Source organism: Diadema antillarum, unplaced genomic scaffold, assembly GCF_040938485.1.
Source record: "Diadema antillarum isolate AM-2024a unplaced genomic scaffold, OU_Dant_1.0 seq00000483_RagTag, whole genome shotgun sequence".
Classification (NCBI taxonomy): Eukaryota; Metazoa; Echinodermata; class Echinoidea; order Diadematoida; family Diadematidae; genus Diadema; species Diadema antillarum.
In genome coordinates, this window is record NW_027271446.1 from 791,056 (window position 1) to 814,347 (window position 23,292).

At 39.4% G+C, this 23,292-nt stretch overlaps 1 protein-coding gene across 1 annotated transcript in view; it reads left to right on the plus strand.

Moving 5' to 3' along the window:
• Nucleotides 1–18,327, plus strand: part of LOC139733571 (exocyst complex component 8-like) — a 28,780-nt gene extending 10,453 nt beyond the window's left edge. The window contains exons 6-17 of the mRNA XM_071644381.1: nucleotides 53–132; nucleotides 734–807; nucleotides 2,424–2,535; nucleotides 6,565–6,714; nucleotides 7,487–7,538; nucleotides 8,409–8,553; nucleotides 9,636–9,816; nucleotides 11,192–11,442; nucleotides 12,964–13,069; nucleotides 15,485–15,579; nucleotides 16,920–17,087; nucleotides 18,232–18,327. Coding sequence (XP_071500482.1) covers nucleotides 53–132; nucleotides 734–807; nucleotides 2,424–2,535; nucleotides 6,565–6,714; nucleotides 7,487–7,538; nucleotides 8,409–8,553; nucleotides 9,636–9,816; nucleotides 11,192–11,442; nucleotides 12,964–13,069; nucleotides 15,485–15,579; nucleotides 16,920–17,087; nucleotides 18,232–18,327 — 1,510 coding nt within the window. The remainder of the gene's footprint in view (nucleotides 1–52; nucleotides 133–733; nucleotides 808–2,423; nucleotides 2,536–6,564; nucleotides 6,715–7,486; nucleotides 7,539–8,408; nucleotides 8,554–9,635; nucleotides 9,817–11,191; nucleotides 11,443–12,963; nucleotides 13,070–15,484; nucleotides 15,580–16,919; nucleotides 17,088–18,231) is intronic.
• Nucleotides 18,328–23,292: the final 4,965 nt, after the last annotated feature.

The following is a 23,292-nucleotide window of genomic DNA, read 5'->3' on the forward strand; positions in this document are numbered from 1 at the left end:
AAATTTGGCTTAGGACTTTGTGTGACTGTTAGTTGTGTTTTTGTCTTTGCAGGAGAGGGCCGGTGCGATACAAATACCAAGCACTCTTCGAGCTGGACAGTTTAGCAGTGGTGAATGTGCGGGATGTTGGACGTATGTTTAGATTTTTGTCATTTCAATTGTTGTTGTTACATTAACTGACTTCTTATTTTCTTGCTGTTGATGGTACTTGAAGTCTCTTGTTTCTTTCAGTATCATTGTAATTCGCAAATTCTATCATGGACAATGAAAGATCTGCATTTACATGTACATGTACTTTGTGTTGTTAGGCACAATGAAGTTAGAATGGAGTCTGTTTGCAAGCATATGAAAATTCAAGAATGTCCATAGCCTTGTAATCCTGAGCAATGAGCTTCACGTACATGCAGCTGACTTTCATTTGCATTGAAGGGATTTTTGTTGGTGCTAGGTGTAAAGCGATAGCAGGGCAAGGATTGGGCAAATTGGTAGCAATCTTTGTCATTGGTGTAGCTACATGTATATACACGTCATGTACCTTTTGTGAGTGAGTGTACACCTAATCTGGATATATCATCATATGAGTTTGTAACATATGAACTTGAACTTGTCTTAGTTTTTGATGCCAGGATAGATGTTAACATTTACCTTGTTGAGTGCCATTTAAGAGTCTTCGGTACTTGAAAACTTTTTGATGTTTTCTCTTTTTTTCATTTACTATGATTTCATGAGACAGCTGTGAAGAATGCTTTCAAGATTCTCAGGTTCCCCGACCAGCATATGTACTGTGCCGAGTCAGCCAAATCAAAGGTAAGCTTTTCTTCATAGCGAGTGCCAGTAAAATTTTCTGTAGAAGCTAATTCTGACTATAGGTAGCATTTGCCCAAATCTGTACTTCACCACTTTTCTAGGTATTTTTAAGGAGCTTGGGCAACTTCACCACCAGCATTATTATTTCTTTGATATTTCTTTATGACTATATGTTGCCCTTAAAAAAGAAAAGAAATATAATGCTACATGTAGGTGTCCCAGCCACACAAGAAAGGATCACATGCAGTCTCTGCTATTCACACTCAAGTGCAATGTATGAATTCATGAAAATATTAGACTTTGTATTACTCTCCCACTTTAGCCATGTTCACATGGTAACCAACAAGAGGTAAATTTGCTCCTAGCTTTGAGTTGTGTTCACATGGTGCTTGTCATCAATGATAGGACCTGTAGATAACTAACAATGTGCTGCACTCGATGATACAATCTTGAAGTGCAGTGTGATGCATGCACTGACCCACTCCTATGCATACCCAGCACATGTGTTCATTAAGTGCTCACAGGGGTTAAGCATAAACACGACCTTCTTGTTAACTGCATTCAGATGGGTTTTCTGTTAAACCATGATGCTTCATTTGAGGTGCCAATATCATGGAACCGCACATGTGTCCTTACCACCAAATTTCTTGTGGCTAGTTTTACCTTTAACCCTAACCAGGCCGGGCTTTTTGTGGTGTTCTGTGGGCCGGGGAGGGGTTGATTCAACCCCCCCCCCCCCCGAGATCTCGGCCATCGATCGCGCAATCGCCATGAAATTTGGCACGTGCATTACCTGTGGCGTATTCTACCAAGCTATACAAAAAGAAATGGAAATTTTTGTCGTAATAATTAATTATGCTAATGCATAAAATCATACATTTTGCTCTAAATCAGAAATTAAAGCTCCTAGAATCCTAATTTTTGGTGAAAACATTCTTTGTAGCATTCCTAACAATGTACTTGGTATCAAAATCAATATCTTATGTATTTTATTGTTTTGTGAATTTCTTATGTATTTCCTTGTTTTATAGACCTTTTGTTTTATCATTTTTTTTCCACAAACTTTATGACAGAACCTATTTCAAGTATAATTATGCTAAAATTAATTAGTTTCAGCCTATGAAAGTGAAAATAATCATATCTTTATGAATAAGAAGAGAAAACTCCATTTGCATAGACTTTATACACAAAATCATGTTTTTCAGCCATTTTTGGTCTGACAGGCATGTATAAAACATCATGCAGCATCGTAACGGTATGCACGATTTTCGCGAAAATGGTGTCAAAAGATGTGCGAGACTTGAAAGTAAAAAGTCAGCGAACGGCGCAGTCAAAAAATTTCGCGCGGCGGAGTAGTCGCGAAAAATGTCGAGAGGGTATTGATTCAACCCCCCCGGCCTTTTTAGGGTTAAAATAGCTAACGACATGGTACAAGGTACATTCACCCTTACGACAGCTTAATACATGGTACGAGTTGCTTTCACATGGTTCCAAACTTGAAATTAGGGACCTTTTGGGCACAGTGAGGTAACTTCAGGTTGATTATACTTTACAAAGGTAGGGCAGCATCCACGTGAACCTAAAGCTTGCCATCTTGAAAATGTTTTGGAATGCAGCGCACTTGGCTGGACAAACTGGAGGAGGCGAAGAAGATCCAGGTAGCAGCCAACAGTCAGAGGAGGGAGCTAGCTGAGCAGATGAGCATCGATACTCCAGAGGGCAAAAATCGTGAGTACTCTCCTCCCCCCCCCCCCACCTCCCTCCCTGAACCATTTATTCAAAGAGTCCAGTATTCATCACTCTTTCCATACAGACTTGACGAGGGTTGGAATCCAAGAAGCTTAAACTCCAATGTCAGTTTGCTCATTTTCGCTCGTTCATTCAGAAAGTAAGCAGAAGGTGTTGATTGTTTTCATGCTCGAAGAAATGAAGAATACTTCAAGTGGAAATTTAGATATTTAATTTCCTTCATGACACATCAAAGAAAGCTTTTTGGGTTTTGTTTGATTGATTTTTTTTTCCATATAGCTGGTTTCTCCCCTCATTGAGGTTCCAGTTCATTTTCACATTTCTCTGAACCTATTTCTCTAGAGATCACAAGTAGAATATGTTTGAGAACTTGATCATATTCCAGTACAAATGTCGACTGTGTTCACATGTCAAACATGTTTTTGGGTTCACCTGCCTCTCTTCACTGTGATATGTGTGCAACCAATTTGATGTATCTTTCCTTATCTTTCCCTTTGCAATATCGTCTGTTGAGAATGAGAAGGGCGTTAAGTTGTCTTGAACACTATGGGTTTTGTGGCAACTTAACGCCCTTATCATTCTCAACCGACGATATGATGTCTTGCAGTGAGCCAGCTCATTATGTTGCCTCTACTCTATCTATTTGATTGGTCTCTCTAATTTGCCCCCCCCCCCCCTTGTTTCTTTTTGCTAAGCTCTGTGTGGAAGGGCCATTTTTTTTGTGCTTCTAGATGTATTAAGACACGTAATGCACAGTACAATTTTTTTTTTCATCTGTTGCTGCTAATTTCTGCCTACATGTCTTTCCTTTAGCTGTGGACAGTGGCAGGGTATGAGTTGTACATGCATGTCATGTAGGCAGATGAGGTAGATAAAGAGATGACATAGGCCGTGTTCGAGCACTCAAAAGCAAACCGAACTGTACCGAACAAACCATACCGAACAACCCGTACCATACGGCACCATACTCTGCCAGATTGGGAGCGTTAAAGCGGTCTGTGGAGATAGCATACCGCGTGAATTGTTTTTGGACTCGAGTCAGAGGGGTCACACGTCTGTAGCAACAGGGTCATGCTCTTGGTGCACTAGTGCTACAACAATTGTGCATACAGGTGTCCCGACCGAAGAGAATCAACACTTTGCGTCATGACGTTGTGCATGTTGCCCACATTATTCCATCTTATGGTGTGGTACACTTTTGAACCACTTGTTGTTTGTTTGCTCTATGCCACAGTAAGATATGGTACCGTATGCTTTTGGAGCACATCTGGAGATAGTTCACTGTTTGGCATTGTACATTACGGGAAGGTACACTTTTGGAGCTTTCAAACCCTTTTCCTGCACGGGTACAGTATTTTATGATACACTTCAAGAGAGTGCTGGAACGCACCCTAAGTTACAAGTGATTGTACAAAGGAAATGAATAGATTGGTTGCTTAATAATTCAGCGAATGAACAAATGAAATCACTTCCTTCTGCATGCTCACAGACTTGTCAGTTCACCCGATTGATACATTCTTGTGATGATGAAAATATGTCCACAAATCTACATTCGTCCCTTCTCATCTCTCCTTCTCTGTCTACACATTGTACCTTTGTAAATCAGGAGTGGATTTACTTCACGAGCTGAAATTTTCGCATGTAGATGTTTTCGTGAATTGCCACTAACAGGGACAATTCTAGCACTGAATGTGTTTACTCTGGGATTTCCTGTACATAAACAAGTTGTGTGTTCTGCATTGGAAGTACTAGCATGTTGTTATGCCCCAGATATTACAACATCATGGTCCAGGCAGTGTGCTAGACCTAAAGTAGTCACTAGTTGCTGCAATCTAGCATTAACATGGTTTGATTTTTTTTTTTTTAATAGAAATTATATAATGGCACGTTGGTGCTTTGGTGCATTTTCATATTTGCATGTTGTTATTTTTGTGGTTCAAAGGCGATCTGTGAAATTTTTGAAAATGAAACCACCGCAAAAAATTTCAGCTCGTGCAGGAGTCATTTCTTCTCAAAAATTGCGTGGTGTCACTTACTTCTTCCTTACCTTTTTCCTCCCACACATGATCTGCATATTTCCTGTTCTCTATTCAGCCGAAGAAGAGGGTAAAGCCAGATACAATGCATGTTGCACCTCGGTCATGGGGCATGATTGGCCGGAAATTTCAGTTTTTTTCGTTCTTTCAGCACGTTGCATAGAATTGCTTGTAATCATCACAGTTTTCTTGAGTTCTTTTTGTTCATCTGTTTTGGACTTTTTTGTTCTTTTTTATTTATTTTGCAAATGTATCAAATCAAGATTTTTTTTATTTTTTTTAAATTTGCTGTCAGGCACAAGATGTAAATCATGGATTAGAAACTACAAGATAAATTAATTATACCGTAGTGCTGTATTCCATGGAGGAAATTGCTGCACAACTCTGTTCAAAGTGTGCTGAAGACATATTTTACAAAAATGTCATTTAATGACTGAAGAAATCTACCCCTTCTTGTGAACTGAAGGAACTAAAGCTTTTGTTTGTTCACTAAACTGATTATTGAGTTTTAGGCAGGTTAATACTTCTGTACAACCTGACAAAGTTAAATTTTCAGAGGCATGCATAAATCACCATCTTATTGTTGACTAACTCATCTGTCATTTATGAAGTTTGTCATCTTTTCTTAAATTTTCATTTTTTTATCAGTCATAAATAGCCACCATATCTCTGCATTCACATAATGAGGTTAGTGTATTCAGTTGAATACAATATATCACATCAGTGAGCACTGTCAAGTTCATTACTTTTTGTCCGACAAAAAGAGATGAAATTCTTTCCCCATATACAGTGTACCATGCAATATCTACAGTAGATATGTTAATCCTGACTAATATGGATATTATTTGGAATTTGTTTTCAATATCAAACCTGTTTTCATTCTTGATTTATAATTTCAAGTGTAATTGCAGCAGGGACTTTTCATGTTGAGTTTTGAATTTGCATGACAACACTAACTCTGTATACTAGACATAGATGTTATGCATTCACTATCTAACTTTGAATGAAGTTTACAGTTGATGTTTTCTCGACTATACACAAGACTTCTGGTCTAGACACCTTCCCCAACGGTCCCAAGTCACAGGTCTAGTCTTAGTGTAGATATGTGCGTTTGTCGCATGTCGTAGCCCCACATGATGTTAACATGCTGTTTAGAGTTGTTACATGATAAATTTTGAATATTACATCACTGAATATGTATTCTCATGAAAAAGGCAATATGTCCAGTTTTGGTCAAGGTCAAGTTCAAGCTACACATCCATTGATGTCACTCTATAGAGATGTAAAGTTTTCCTCGTGAAGAAGTGAACTACAGTGGTAACATCTTTTTCAGATTTCTTACCAAAATAAAAAGGAGACTGATAGTCTCAGTGCCCCATTATATATACAACTCTTTTGTTGTTGTTGTTGTTTTGTCAGTGGTACATTGTAGTCTCAAAAAATGATAGTCCTAGAGATATTCTCCAAGTTTAAAGGCAGACAAGGTACTCTTAAAACACAGGGGCGGATCCAGGAATTTCATAAAGAGGAGGTGCCTTTACAAGATTAGATGGGGGCACACACTCCCACCCACCCCCATTTTTCTTCTTTTTTATTTCTTTTGTTTTAACAAGAAATAAAGAGGGGGCGTGCGCCCGGTGCGCCCCCCTCTGGATCCGCCATTCAAAAAGCATTATGGAAGTGAGTTTTAAGTTTGTTGCAGCATGCATGCATGAAGAAATGGTTATGAAATGAAAATAAACATCACACGATAAGCAGCTCTAGATAGAGTAAAATGCCAAGGGACAGATGAGAACAGAATTGCTGTCACAGTGTCGGGTTTGTAGAGCACAATGAATATTTTACTAGATGTGAATAATATATAATTAGTGTTTACATAATATGCTTAAGGAGTGATACTCTACACTCTCTTTATAATTCCCAATGAGATTCATGTAATATATCCTGACAATGTGATCTTTGCCCCTCTCAGCTTTTGCAGAAGACGAGAACCTCTTCCTGCAATCGGTTTCCATGGAGACCAGCATGCTTCAGGTTGATTGGCTGCTGGAGCTGCCGGAGGACCTCGACATGAGCATCGCTCAGAGGAATTTTGAGGAGGCTGTAGATTTCATACTCAGAGGTAACAGGGCTCGCCTGCATAGCATTCTTTATCAGAGCTCAAAATTTCTACATAGCGATGATTAATTTCACAATTTTTTGTATTCTGATTTCATGGACAGTCAATGCATGGTATCAGTAGAACTCAAGCCACTAATTATCAAAAGTTTGGTTTTAAAAAAAAATCAGACTCTAGATAAATGTGTTTAGGTGTTTTTTGACCATTTCTTGCAGCACAGCAAAATGTACACATGGGGACATTCATGCAATGTAAGGAGGATTGTCATTCGGGTGCACAATGCCTGCACAGCGTACGAAATAAATAAGATGAGATGAAAATATTAGTGCAGTTTTATTGTTGTACCAGAGATATGGTATGTGAAGTGGGCAAATTTTACAAACCATGATATTCTACATTTCTAGCATCGGTACAATGTGAATCAATAGCTGGTCTACCATCATCTCTTGATGGATGGGACTATGAGTGTTAGTGTTTTGGTGTTATCATTCTATTCTCTTGGTATGGCTATCACATTGACAAAGGAATACTAATATACTGTTTATAAGTGAAAGTAGGCTCCAATTTCATCAAAGTTTGCTTGACATCATGGTGTTGTTTCCTCACTGCACTTTCATGAGTCATCTGTATGAATTGAAGTGACTCTTCATAACTTTTATGATGTAATATTTTGAAATGTATCATCAATACTTTTCATATTGTACTCACATGTATGAATGATTTTGTACAACTGTGAAATTTCTTTGATACATTCATATTTTGGTTTGTCCTGCAGCAAATGAATACCTTGATCAGATTCCTGTGGGCCCAGCGCTGAAAGAGATGAGGTAATTGTTGAACCCTTGACAGTTTGAAGATTGGAGTTTTCGTATACTTGTAGGCGTGGTATACTTTTAACTAGCTTTCATGCTGCAATGGTCCCATGATCCTGAATATAGAATTCAAGGCCTGTATCACCATTTGATATCAGCAAACCAAGTATTGATCATTTGATCAATTCTTGATGAATTATTGATCATTTGGGGATTTTTTTTTCCAGCAGATCCTGAGTGGCGGCTTTGATGATGTAGATAGAGATGACGAATTATGAAGTAGCATTTATATAGGGCCATTTATTTGTAGAAACAATCAATGGTACCCGGCTCCCGCATTGTGTCACACATCATTCACAAAGTTGATGGAAAAGATGAGTCTTCAGTTCAGATTTGAAGGTATCAAGGTTGTTACAATTCCGAAGTGGGATTGGTAGACGGGTTCCACAGACGTGGCGCAACCAATGAAAAGGCTCTATCCCCATAGCTCTGGCATCCTTACCAATCTCTTATTACAAAGGAATTCACCTCAAGTGTTTGTTGTGGATCTAGTGAATGCAGAAATATTTGTAGTACACATCAGTGAAGTTTGATTTTAATTAGACAATCTGTTCTAAATTTCCAAGTTTTCACCATTTGCTTGGAATCATGTGCTGTCATTACTGGATAGGAAGACTACAACAATTTGTGAGGTCACAATTGGGCAGTGATATAAAGGAAGTATAAAGAGAGTTCCACAAATTTTCATTTATTTTGTAAGATACAGAATCCTGATAAGAAGGAAGTGAATTTCAATTTAAGGACCACAAATATTACTGTATATGATTTGTAGGATCGGAGTGACTGATTCTGGATGTTGGTTGTATGGAATGTTTTGGTACACAGGGCTAGAGTTGACCACAGGATAAAGCAGCTGACCGACACACTGACCAGGGAGCTTCAAGTGTCACCTGACCGGTCACTAAGGGGCGGGCCCCAGGTCACCAGGAGGGCTGTCACACAGCTTATCAGGCTAGGGAGAGCCACACAGGTGGGAGGGGCTTACTTGCCTTTCATGTTGTTTGTGGGAGTGGCTAGCTTGACTTTGGGATTTCTGTGGGAGGGGCTAGTTTTTGTTTTTGTTACCACTGGAAAAGCTTTCATGGTTTTCATATATTGGTGGGAGGGACTAGTGGCATTTACATCATGAGTGGAAGGAGCTTACTTGTCTGTCATTGATTGTGGGAGGGACTAGATTGGTTCTTAGTGTCAGTGGGAGGAGTTAATATCGTTCCCTTTATTTTGTGGGAGGGATTAGCTGCACTCTCATTGTAAGTAGAAGGACCTTCCTTAGCTCATATGAATTAGAGGGGCCTCCCTGACTGATTAATGTAGCTAACATTGAGAAATTGAAGATAGTGACTTTATTCCTTGCTAGTGTTAAAAGAGTTGTGTCCTTCTCAAAGACAGCTGTGTGTCATAGTATGTCCTATGTAGGATGATTTGGAGAGCTTGGTGGTTGCCTTTTCTGGCAGGAAATAGGGTGAGATATCAAGAATAAAAAGGTTTCTTAACAGTCAATATATTTCTCCTATTAATGTATCACATTAATTAAAATAGCTGTGACATGTGTGTAGTAGTGCTCCCCAGAAAGCATTTGTTGCATCACAATTTCCATGACTTTAGTAACTTTACCCCAGAACATAAAGTATTTGACAAACTGCACACGTACCTTTTTTTTTTTAACTTATGATCTAATGATACAAATTGAGCATGTAATCTCATTCATGGTGAGTAACAGCAAAATTAAAAAGCAAAAAACCTCTGTATCTACACTCTCTGCAAAACTAATTCCCTTCATTCGTACATTTAAAAAAATAAAAAACCAAAAAACTGCAGATATGGTAACGGATGTGAAGATGATTTTTGTCATCTCAGATGGTGTAATCTTCTTTGATTCTTCAAAATATTTCTTGAGCTTATTACAGACGTAATGCTTGTTACCCTAGTTCAAGTAGACTAAATATTTCCCGGGTAATGATAGTGGAGTCAAGGTTTTCAAACAAAACTGCTGTGAACAGATATCGTGGAAAAAAACAAGACTCACATGCCCACTTTTCCCACATTTTCCAGGCTTGCGATCTCTTCCTGAAGAATCGCAGCGCTGCCATCAAGCAGTCCCTGAGGCAGCTGCGTATAGAGGGCGCCACAAGCCTGTACGTCACCAAGCTTTGCCACGTTTTCTTCAACCACATCATCGAGACGGGCAAGGAGTTCCGCTTCACCTTCTCCCAGAATCAGGGATGCTACTCAGGTACGGTATCATTGGCACTTTGCAGTTCAAATGTTTGGATGTCTGGTGTCAGAAACAAAGATTACACAGTTCACCTTCACTTGTATACCTTTTCTCTCATTTTTCTGTGCCTTGAGATTCCATTTGACTTGATACTTCAAGTGAAGCCCAATTGAAGTGATTGTTGAAGCATGAAGAAAACAATCATTTTTATAGATTGCATTTTTTTTTTTAATCCAAAGTATGAGAAAAAAATCTCCTTTACCATGCTAGGGTAATGGTACAACTTCGGAAAGCTTGATATACATGTACGCAGTGTATAGGCCTACTGTATTTGCTATATGTTTTAGTCTAATCTATCGCATATTGGAACATCCTGACAATTCGGTGGATTCCATATACGGTGCGCCACCTATCAGTTGTAGCGGACAGGCCGAAATCTGCAATGCTTTATGGGAAAAAGTCAACATCAAAATTACTCGCATTATATGCACATGCAGCAGCGCAGCTCAGCTCAGCCGGCCGCGCCAGGCGGGCGGGCGGGCGGGCGCCGGGGCTGGTTGGCCTGAAGTTAGGCCCTAACATGAGTAACAGATGACAAAATCAACAAATCACAGAAAAAGCAAACTTACGCTGCAACACATCCACAGCCAGCAGAATGGACTAAAGCATCTGTTGTGAGTAGTACCCATGTAGCGTACCGTTCTGCCATTTGACGCTGCTCAGGCTTCACATTTGCATTGATGTAAATTTTTAAATGTGGTCTGGGTGGTTCTGGATGTGTCCCATAAATGGACATCTTCAACGTCATTGTCCTTAAACGTAAGGTAGCCATCATCTTTTTTGAAGCTTGCTAGCCTTTCTGGGGTCCAATCACACTGTTTGATAAGGTAGGCAAACACATCTCCAAGCGACAGATCAGGCCAGTACAGTTATTGTACAGTAATTTAGACAGTGCATTGCGCATGCAACTACTGTCTGCTGCGTTGCAGCGTAGCTCTAGCTGCATAGCGCGATGTCGACCCCAAAGTTGAAAATCGGCCTGTCCGCTACAACCGATAGGTGGCGCACCGTATTTGGAATCCACCGAATTAAGTGAGTGGTTAAATTTGTAATTGTGGAGTACAGTAATGACTGGAGTAATGTACGTTTGCATGTCGCACTTATTCGGGATCAGAGTTGATATTATTGTGTGATGCTGAATTTGCAAATGCATGTAGCTGACTTGCGAAATTCGTTAAAATAAAAACTGCAAAATATATGGCGGAAACAGTATATCATTCTCATTTACCTCAAGCGGAATATATAATCATTTTCTCATTGTTGACTTCCGTCATCAACATCACCTCCTCTCCATACCACCCCCTGCCCCCCTTCACCTCTATTAACCATACAGCCTTCGTAGTGTGGGCGAAGGCTGAGCTCCGTAGCTTCGTCAACCTGTTCTCGCGGCAGGCTCTGGCCAAGCAGACGGCACTCTCCACGGTGGCGGAGTGCGTGTGCATCGCCCGGACCTCTTGCGCCCTTCTCTCCTCCATCGGATTAGACCTCCTCTTCGCCCTCAACGGCCTGACGCTGAAAGGCATCCGAGAAGTCCTCATCTACAACAAGGAGCAATTCATTGAAGCCTCGCGGCATCGAAATGTGGTACGTACCCAAGACCAGTGCCATATGTAATAAAGAGAGTCTGGCCAACTGCTAAATTGGACGCCATGTCGTTACTCGGCATGTTACACATTAGATGGTTAGTGTGTATGCTGAGATGTCATAACGAAGGCAAGCAAAATGAAGGGTAGTTAACAATAGTCACTGCATGTGAGGGCAGTTTGGTAAGGACATGGCTCCACTAAGATCATGGAGCCAGTTTTGACCTAGTGCCGGCTTCAAAAACTCATAAGCGAGAAACCAAGTTGGTCAGACTGTCTTTAATAGCACTACCCAAGACCAGTTGCACAGAAAACATATCTGTATGTTTGAGTATGCATTAATATCATTTTGATCTCCACACTTCAGACAAGCGTATGATACATCCTGTTCATGTGACAAAATTTCCATGGCACAGCAGGCCCCACCTTTAATAGTCAGCATAATTTTGTCGCAATATCTGGTTTAAAACCACTCCAAGGGTCCGTCCACGTCCGCTAAAATGTCAATAAGAGCATATATTTTGATGTAGACACATCTAACAAATTCTGAAGCTGTCCAAATAACCATCATCCAGAGATGTACTGATTAAAAATTGCAGTGATATTAGCAGATAAAGTTGCCAACCTTCATGTACTCCTTGATCAATGAAATTACCTTTGTTCACAAATGCGTGATATACCTCACGCATTTGCAGTTTGTAGATGAAACTCTTAATACAATGTACCAGATGGTGTAGTGGCCCAATACTTCAATAAAAAGCATACTGTAGCAATCAAAGCTTTCATGGACAGTGGATTTTTCTCCTAGCTCTTGCAAGTTGTACTAATCTTTAGTGAATTTTGTTACTTAGGTGGCTATTGACATGATCATAAGCAGTGTAATAGCAATGCATGCAAGCCATTCTTATGTAGAAATTTTAGACGAACAGGGTGCTACATAACTGTATTTTACCACTTGCCAGTGTGGGCAAGCAGATTTTCAAATTTGCTGCAAAACGCTTGCCCAAACATTACTTTTACTTGCCCAAAAAGAAAGTCCAAAATGTAAGGAAATGATATAGAAAATCATGTGTTAGTCAAGGGCCTAGTAAAACACAATCATTGGAATAAACAGCACACATTGATTCACACGCTTAAACACAATGGAGTAACAAACTTTGTCCGATCAAGTGCTGCCTGTGCATTTCATAGGGGCTTCTTCATGAAAGTGTTGGAAAGTTGCTGAAATGAAAGCGTGTTGCATCACTAAACAGCCATTACATTTGGACTTCTGGACGATCGACTTTGTGGGTTTGTTGGAGTGAATAAGTGAAAAAAGATGGCTTCATAACTTTTGGCTTGCTCAATTCAGGCAAACATTTGTTCTCATTGTTTCAAAATACTTGCCCAAATTTGATTTTCACTTGCCTCGGGCAATTGGGTCAGTGCTTATGTAGCACCTTGCAGAATAAACTCAGTCATCTACAGTACATGTATGTAAATGAGAGATATGAATGTTGTCTTATCCTGTGGTTATCTTTAGGAGGAGCGGTGGTATCCACTCAATCTGAAGAATCCCAATGCTGCCAACAATCTAGTCAAGGACATGCAGCAGCTGGGATTCGACAAGTTCAGCCAACTGGTGTATGGTAAGATCTCTTGCCATGCAGTTATCAGCCAGTCTTTATATCACAGAACTCTGAAGTTACATGTATTTTGAGCAGTTACACACAAGAGAAAAATCATTATTAGAATGAAGATTAGAATGATGATTGCAATTCATTATCAGAATTATTGGACGGTACACACGGTACCTCCAAAACTGTGATTTGAATGTGAATTCCCAAAGTTGTGTTAGCAGAAGTGGTTCGAAGGTCACGTTTATTGTAAGCTTTGTAAGCTCTGCCCCGCCCCACCGTCATGTTTTCGAGGTCGAGCCGTAAGTAGGAGAATCCGTACTATGATCTGAGTGATTATTTCACTTGAATTCACCTCAAAAGTAAAATTCGAACTTTTGATTGCAATCTATATGATCATGATTCTAGTCTGGTTACAAACAATCTACAAATCATTATTGAGGAATTTTTCTTCTCTAGAATAACCATTCAAAACCAAAATGTTCTCTTTTGTTAACCCCTCATAGTCTCTGCACCTTGCTAAGTTTGCTTCTTTAATGCAGCACATTGTAGTAACATGGTCTTCAAGACATACAGATCACACTTCTTACTCTGCTACTGTATGGTCTCTATGACTGCCAGAGTGCTCTTTGTTTGAGAGTCATATGTCTTGAATCTGAGAGTAAAGCTGTAAAATATAATCAAAGCATTTTGCAGACATTATCTGTGACTTGAAGAGTGGAATGTAGAGTCAAATGTCTTGTAACATTATGGAAAGCAGACAAATCAAAACTTTTCTACAATTTTTTTTGCTAATTGAAACTACTGTATACGCCAATTATTTCGTGAGGTTTTTATTTTCGCAAATTTCGCGAGTCAGGTGCTCTTCGCGAAATTAAAGACATGCAAAAATATGTGACCCGCTACAACAAAAAGGTCCTAAAGTCGCACACGGTCGAAGCCGTGAAAATCGAGTTTCAAGTCAGAGCATTAAAATTGGTCAAAACTTACGATTTTCTGATTTTGATATATTATTGGAGTCTAACATGTCTTCTATCTTCTGTTGAAATTTTGAAGCAAAATGATCAAAGGAAAGATTTTAAAAAAGCATTTTTCTGAGCCATGTTTTTTGGCGTTTCACCGAAGCAGAAACTGGTTCGAAATTTTGGATTGAGCGCCACAGATAGGTTCCGCCCCTAACAACGACCAGAGTGATCTCATTGGTCAGTTTGCTGCTTGCTGCTAACTGAGGCTTGAAGCTCGCACACTGCCCAGTCGACTGGTGCGTGCGGGCGGAGTGCGCTATGCTCAGCCACTTCTCACATCCTGGTCACTGATTGGTTGGTGAGGAGACCGCCGACGCTGATGTGCTTGAATGAACCTTTCGGGGGTTGCTAGGGCATACCTTCTATTGTCCAGAGGTGAAAACTGACTTGCGTGTCCCTTGATCGCGATTGCGTCGAAAGGAAGACTTTTAGGGCGCTTTTCTCGAAACAGTGATTTTCCAGACGTCTCGACATGCTCTCTTTTAAACATCGATATCTCCGCAGCCGATTATTTTCATAAAATGTGTTATATATCAATTTAAAGCAGAAAGATTAGGGGATTATATCATGCAATTTTCAAATAATCGAGCTCGCCCAACTTTAGGATCATTTTGTTGTAGCGGGTCACATATTGACTCTGATCCCGATGTGGTTGTGACGTACGCGTGTACATTTTCTCCGTTCAGTACAGGACTCCACCATCGCGAATTTAACCACTCGCGAAATCGTCGGGAACTCCTGATTCGCGAAAATTTAGACTTGCGAAATATATGCCGTATACAGTACTTCCAGAGATATGATCTAACTGACCAAAGCACTGCAAGGAAGCATTGGCTTTTATATCCCTTCCTGCAAATGCCACCAGAGACATTTTTTCTTCATATGGCAGAGGGGCAGCCATTGTGATTCAAAGGTTGTTGTGTAAAAGCAATATTTGAATGTAAGCCTTTCCTGCAAAGGTTTAAATGTCTTCATTGAGAATGAAATTTGAAAGGGGAAACATAGCAATATTCTGGCTTTTCAGGGTTCAGCTCATTATCTGTTTGAATTTTCTACATAATATTTGACTTTGGGAGACCAGTCCTTCCCAATTTTGGACTCGGTTGGAGATAAAAAGGATGCTATTCCCACAGAACATTTTTGGAGAGATATTTAGCAACTATATTTAGCAGGAATGGCTGAAGTAATGTTACTGTTTAAATTCTTACAGGTGTGTTTGCAGGACTACCACTACTTTATGAGGATTACTCAACTAATATTGTTCGGTATTGATTACTGGACCCTAGACAGATATGTCACATGACATGAAGATGATTTGATATATTCTGTGTATTTCAATCTTTAATTTGATTGTTAGTGAAAAAAATCATCAATCTCATATAATTTTTTTTTCAACCAACAGACAGCTGTTTTGTGAGTCTAGCCAGCAGCACTGTGGCATTCACCAAGGTTGTCCTGGCATTCATGAAGGATGCCCTTAGACTCTACCTCCCAGAGGTTTGTTTGCAGCACTTGTCATTCATTCATTTAGCCTGTCACACGCAACCTCCATTATCCACCTTATTCAGATATAGAGAAATTATTGCAACAAACGTTAGAATATCATAGGCAAATATATTACAGAGTTTCTTCCCCGTGACATTAGGGAGCTTTAGATTTTAGATGCGCGGACGTTCAAAGGAAAAAAACATGTTCTGAGCGTGCGCAGTAGCGCGCGTAAAGTCAATCTATTTTTAGCTTGCGTCGCCTGAGTTGTTTACTACGCGTACTGGGCTATTTTCACGTCCGCACAGTTTGCGACGTAGAGAGCTTCTACATGCACTGATCATACGGGGGCGCGATTTTATTTTTTTATACGTTGCGTCCCAGCGTAATCTAAAGCTACTTTTCCACACGACGCAGGGAGAGGAGAACATCCAGCGCAAGCGTCGGCTCAAACGTCCGCGCGTCAAAATCTAAAGCTCCCTAATGTGCCAGAGTTATACCCCACCAGTAAATAGAGTGGGTGGAGATGTCCATGTATGTTACTGCTGTGCAGAATGATTCAGGGCACTCCTGTTAAAACAAACACAGCTATAGCAAAATCTCTGTATAACAAAGTAAAAATTCAGGCCTCAAAATTATTTTCCTTCAAGTCTGCGGTGCAAATTAGTCGTCTTCCGTTACAACAAAATTTTTGATATAACAAAAGAAAACTGCCTGTTCGGAAGACTTGGTGATAACAGAGTTGCTTGTATTTTGGTTTTAAATGTAAGTTCAAATGTTCTCATGTTTGTCATACATTGTCATTTGCATTTCAACTGCAGTCTTGAGTTAGAGTCTAACTTACATTACATGCTAACATTTATGTCATGTTTGACTCTTTGCACATCATGTATATGGGCCCTGTTTTATGAAGAGTTATAATTGATTATGTAGTTGTGTACCGATGTGTTGGCTCAGTGAGTAGAGCGGCTGCCCTCACAGTCGGGAGGTCGTGGGTTCAAACCCCGGCCGCGTCATACCAAAAGACGTTAAAAGATGGGAGTTGCTGCTGCCTTGTTTGCCGTTCAACAGTTGAAAAGGTTAGAGCAACGTCGATCTGGCGCTGCTCAGTGGCTGCTGGGCCCACGATCAATTGGGCAAAATGAATTTCCATTCTTGGACAATGAAATTTGGAGTTTATATCCAAAACAATTATTATTATTATTATTATAGTTGATTTCAATCATAAGCCTGTAAGTCATGAGAAATTTAAAATCGAATATATCTGTTGATAAAATGGGGCCCTGATATGTTAGAGTAGATGGTGGAAATATCAAGATTGACATTGAGTTTTAATCAAATATCTCGCATAGCTCTACCCCAACATCGTGGAGGTTCTGGTGGAGGTGTTTGATAACCACATCCAGCTGATGGAGAGCGCCGTCACGGCCGAGAGATTTGAGGAGGAACGACAGTTTATCCTGAAGAATGTCGACTACATCTTCAAGATGCTCCTGCCGCTCATCGAGAAGAAACTGTCGGTGAGAATCTCATTTGTTGGTTTCCATTTCTCTTAATTTTTTTTTTTGGTCCATCTTCTTGACAAATTTCAGTAGAAAGTTTTTCTATCCTTGCAAAGTGCAAATAGTGTAATACATTAAGTTACACACAGATATGTATGTCGCAACCCGATTTGTAGCCACATCGCCAAAAAAAAAAGAGAAAAAGATGCATTCCATAAACAAAAAGGATGTGATTATACTAATATAAGATTATGATAAGCTGCGGTCACACTAGCAAAACTTCTATGAAGTTTAACTTTGAGAACGCTTCACCCAGTGAACTTTGAGATCACTTTGTGAAGTTTGCTCATCTGTTCACACCGGTGATCAAACTTCTTGAAGTTTCAGTTCTCCATATTAATTTCTCAAAGTTTGGGTCACTAGCACACATGCACAACAAAGAGGAAAGCGCACACAGTCTGACAGCTTCAAATGCATTTCAAACAGGAAGTGGACTGGTCATGTGACAAACTTAGCAAAGTTTCAGTTGTGTGCATTCGGGCTGATCAAACTTCAGGATTTGTGGGGGTTCAGGAAATTTCTCTAATTTTAGGGGGAAGTTTCACAAGAAGTTTTGCAAGAAGGTTTTGGGATGTTTGTGTTCAGACTGGCTAAACCTCGAGAACTGTAAACTTTGAGAAATTATGTTAGTGTGACCACAGCTACAGTAATACAAATGACTTGCTGCCAGTAAAACAGCTATCATATGAGTGATATCACAGGAAGATCAAGTTACTCATGATTATACCGACATCAGATTTGATAATGGATCTGATTTACTAGTTTGCCAAATATTTCACTGCTATAAGAGATTAGTGGAAAAATGAGAAATGAAAATGGGATTCCATCGGGATTCGAACCCGAGACCGCCGGATTGCTAGCTCGGTGCTCTACCAACTGAGCTATAGAAAGCCCTAGCTCAGTGTTCGTCACAGAAGCCTGTAATTCTCAATGCTTGAATGGTCAGAAGATAAAGAGGACAGAATTGCATGGACAGGCACTTTTACTGCAGTAGAACAGCAAATTGATCACAGTGGTTTCAGTGTTGATATTGGAAGTGCAGTTTGCAGATCTAAGCCACCCACTTGATGTTTACAACTTTGCTGTGTGCCCTATCTCGTAGGATGTCGCTGGTCGCAAGGTGAGGGAGCTGCAAGACCTTCAGAAGCGCAGCCAAGTCATCTCACAGCGAGTTAGGACTCTGGGTGTCTTGATCTAGCACAGGACCGAAACAACTCCCAACCAATGCCTTTTTTTTTCACTTTTTTTTTAGTCGGCAGTTCTCTCCTCTGTTTCGATTGTGTTTTCTGTGTAGAAGCCAAAAGCAATGAAGGTACAGTATTGATCGATCTAGTGACAAAATTGGGTAAAGTGCTTGAAGTGAACATCTGGACTAACGGCATTGTCCCAGGAAATAATGCCAGCTGTTACTTTTTATGCAGTATTTTGTACTTTTTTGTTTTTGTTTTGTCTTTGCCAGTACAAATACTGCAGGCTCATTGGAAAATATTGTTTTTCCTACATGGTATTCCTGCAGGTGTATGTTGCAGGAAATATAGAAATACTGTTTTTCCACCAAATTACCTCTTTCCTGCCGTCAGACACTGCAATGCTGTTTCCAGGTTGACAACCCTGCAAGTGTGTAGTGTGATTCAGACAACTTGTGTATAACTGGTCAGGTTCGATAACGACATCATACTTTGATGTACAGTGTACTCCCGTTATAACGAACACGGTTATAACTAAATTATGGTTACAACGAAATAAAAGTTTGGGCCACAACGTTATCCACTCTGTGCTTTTTTATTGTTGATTTGTTGGATTATAACAAAATTTCGAATGAAAGAAAACTGCTGGTCCCTCAGACTGAGTGATAACAGGAGTCCACTGTATAGGCTGCATGCTAGTAAAGTTGTGAGGATAGGCTCCATCAAGGAAGCAAACCATTTCCTGCTTTATCCATTTCTTCTTCTTCTTCTTCTTCTTCCAAGTAAGTGCAGTCAACCATCTGGTGTATTTTCGCACTGTTTGGCGGGTCTGGTGTGGTGTATGTACAGTGCCATATAAAATAACTACATGATAAACTAAGTGCGGCTAAACTCAAACAGCATTCCCCTTCTATCGGAGCCGGAGTTTCTATACTATTGTACCTCCTGCCTGAAACTGTCAGCAGAGGTACATTTGATGAGGGCTTCTGGCAGAGAGTTCCAAAGCTTTATGGAGTCAGGAAAGAATGATCTCTGGTAGAGTACGGTTCTTGCAAAGGGTACTTGAAGCTGTAGACATGGTAGACAGACATTGACCCAGTACAGTTTTGACAGCAGATAATATGTACTGTATAGGCCATATATCTAGCGAGTCCAGTTTTTTGAGAATCAGGACTTCCCAACAAGGTCACGACTGGTTAGATTTGCTATCGTGGGTTAGAGTACTGAATAGAGAAATGAATGTGTGCATGTTTCTCACATTCATGTCAGGATCGGAGTTAATATTTTCATGTGTTGTTAAATTTGCAAAGAGCACCCGACTCACAAAATTTGTGAAAATAAAAAAACCCCAAAATATGGTGCATACAGTATATGGAAAGAAAGTTATATTTGATGATGATGATATGATTTGTACTCCAGATATCACAAAATCTGGTTGTTCGTATGTTTGCGAGTGCAAGTAAACTAGTATTTAAAAACTTTGCTAACAGCCATGTTGTCCAGAAGCTCCTGACATCATAGTCATGGACACAATGGTACTGTAATTCTTTAGTAAAGTTTGGTTTATTTATTTTCGATACAATTTCAGGTAGACAGTAGTTTGTGATTCGCATATCATTGTAAACTGTTGAGCATTCCCACCAGAGATAGTGATGTTCACCGTACATGACACAACTGACACTCTGAAGAGATGACAGGATAACACATGACCGTCTATGTCGGGGCCAAAACTTTGATCTGCACAAGGCTGATCTTAATTTTTCTGTGGTGATCTTTCTCGGTGCAAGATCATCTCCGCAAACATCACGTGAAGTACAGTAACTCTGGTGTGTAATTTTCCTGGCAATGTTTAGTTGGCTTTTAGGCACTGGTGCCTAGCAAACTTTAATAAATAAAGTGACATTTTTTTCTTTTGTCACTATTTTCATTGGTCAGTCTGAATGATCCTTGTGACAGAGCTTCATTAGCTGTCCAATATCATTAAACTTTTTTTGGTGGTTATTGGGGGGTGAAACTCACACTTACACCCATCTGCGGACAACCCTTTAACGATATCTGGTTCTGAAAACTTTACAGAGTACATGTATTTACATACAAAGTGTAAGTAGCAATGTGTCATTTTATTATTTAGATTTTATGTAAATGTGCATGTAGCGTTTATGGTGTCCATATTCCAGAATGCATGATTACTGAATTTATGTAAGAAGTTAAGTGCAATATGATTGATACTATTAAAGACGTCATTGAAAAATTGATGAAAAGTTCTTCTTCTAGCCTTTGTCTGTACTTTACTACTGTACTCATATTTGCTTGTACTTTGAATTTCCTTACGACAGTAGGTAGGCCTGTGTTGGGGAGTATGATTACCCTCATCCACAATCAGTGATTTGTTATCACACCGACAAAGTCTCTAACTTTGACCGAAGAGGTTCAGTAGATGGGGGTCACAACATTACTTGACTTTACATGTCTTTACACTAATTTGACGCACACCGTATCAGTTATAAAGAGTTATACTGTAAAACATGATATTTTCGCGGCATGAAATTTTCACGAATTGGAGCCAACGGCCTTATTCGCACCATGAAATTTTCGCTAGTTGCCTTTTACATTCAATGCTTATAATGTAGACAAGATCTTTGAAAGTGCATTTTAATTTCGCGAAACTCGGCTCTTGCAAAATTCACAAAATTAGAATGCACTTGGACCTTCCTCGTTTTACAGTACTTGAAGAGTATACCATATCAGTTGCATTTGTTGGAAGTGATAGGAAAAATGATTACAAAAATTGGCTTTCTGGTTGGGGTACAGTTTCACATATTTTCACAACATGTAGCTCAGATTTGCACTTTTGCACACATTTTTTGGATGGGATTTACTTTTGTTCTACGTGCTTTGTCATTTGCTGAAACTTCATTTCATTTAGTAAATAAACAAGCAAAGTATATCCAACATTATGTTAGCATTCAAAATGAATCTTCAGATTGCTCAGAAAGACTGTGGCATCGAACCCTGATCATCAAAGGCACAAATGCACCTGTAGGATTCTTCTGTGTATTCACGGAAAACATGAAGCTGTTTTGACTAATTACAACCAGTTGGAAGTACCATCTCTTGAACCTCCTTTGGTTTGATATATACTCCATAATCAGACAAGTACCTAGTAACAGCTTCAGTATGGTGTGTACATGTCTGTGTGTGTGTGTCTGTCTGTCTGTCTGTCCTAGGAGTTATCACAGTATTTGGTCTGTCTGTGTGTGTTGTGTTCTACCGGTGCTATCTCAAAGTTCTGCACAAGGGTTAAACGGGTATCATATAACCATCTTAATATCACAATAAGAAACCTCTGCGGTAAAGAAATATTTGTTACAAGACAAATTTCAACTTTTATAAGTTCATTCCTAAAAATTCTCAGCAAACTGACTAGAGGGGTGTTTCATAAAGCTGTTCGTAAAGTTACAAAGGACTTACGAATGACTGGTGATCAGTTCTGATGTGCTATACTTAGCAGAATTTCAATAATTCAGCATAAGAACTGATCACCAGTCGTTCATAAGTCCTTCGTAACTTTACGAACAGCTTTATGAAACACCCCAGAGTACTTATAACACTGATATTGCGAAGTTGTTTAAGCACACAAGTTTAAAGAATCATCCAAATAGGAATATTTTGTAACAATATATTAAAGTTCAATAATGGAGTCTTGCAAACACAAATATATCACATCACATGAGACATTGTGTACATGAAAAATGCTTCTTTTAATCACAAAGCAAGATCTTAAATATAAAATAATCTTTTTAGTTGTTCAAAAGAGGATACACATACTACCACTTAGGAGTGTTGTGTAGAAAGCAACATGATTTCTTACCACTTAATTCACTTTATGTATATCACACAGAATTTGTAAAAGAGCTACACGGCATGTCACAACATATTACTGAAGACACATTCTATATCAATAATTCAACACTGAAATGATGGGCAGCTATACGAATGTTTACAGGTTTGTAGGCTAGGTGTAGAAATGACACTTGTAAAAGTGGTTTTGATACATATAAGAGAGTATTCGAAGCATAGTCAAGCATACTGTTCACCAACACTTTGCAAAATTAGTAAAGAAAATAGAACATACCATACACTATGCAGAAAAAATTAGTCAATACATGTGGTGATACGTTTCTCTGGACTTTTAAAATGGCAATGCAGGCTTTAATACGTAATGACGATGGTTTAAACCAGCGCTTCTCAACCTTTTTCAGCCCGCACGCAGCCCACTTTGGATCTGACAGACTTTCTCGAGACCCAGTTAAATCAAATATGAATTTTTTATTTCATTTCCGGCTAACATCGCGGGTCAATGGTTGAGAAGCGCAGGTTTAAGCGCAATTTTGGGCAACATTGTGAATAAGTGCATACACCGTAATTGCTCAAAGTTATTGCTTCATTTTCAGGCTTGGCACAGAGGTGACACAGAAGTTGCAAGAACTTTATCTTTTACATTGTTCTGAAAGATAAATCAATGATGCTCCAGGGACACTAATTTATGAAGAATCTCACAACTTTGCCAGTGGAGTAGACATTCTATGTGGCTCTAATCGTCCAAGAGCACTTACCGTATATACAACTTGTAGTATCGAATATGTGCATTACAATCTTGGCATAGAGAAGTCACAAGGACCAGGGAATTGGGGTCATTTCATATCATAATTTTTTAATGGTATTTTGTAATTATTATCTGTAGTATAAAAAACATTTTCTTTTTTTTAAAGTTTCCACTGGACCAAAGAAGAAGAGGAGACAACACAGGGTGTTTTACTACTGTATTTAGATTACCTTATACCCAGTTTGCAATGCAGGTCTACAGTACCTAGCAAATGAAAAGTTCAGCTGATAGGCGAGTCGCATTTACTAGGTGTCTGGATAAGTTGACTTGGACTTGATATGGTTGATGCAAAAAAAGGGGGGGGGAGGAA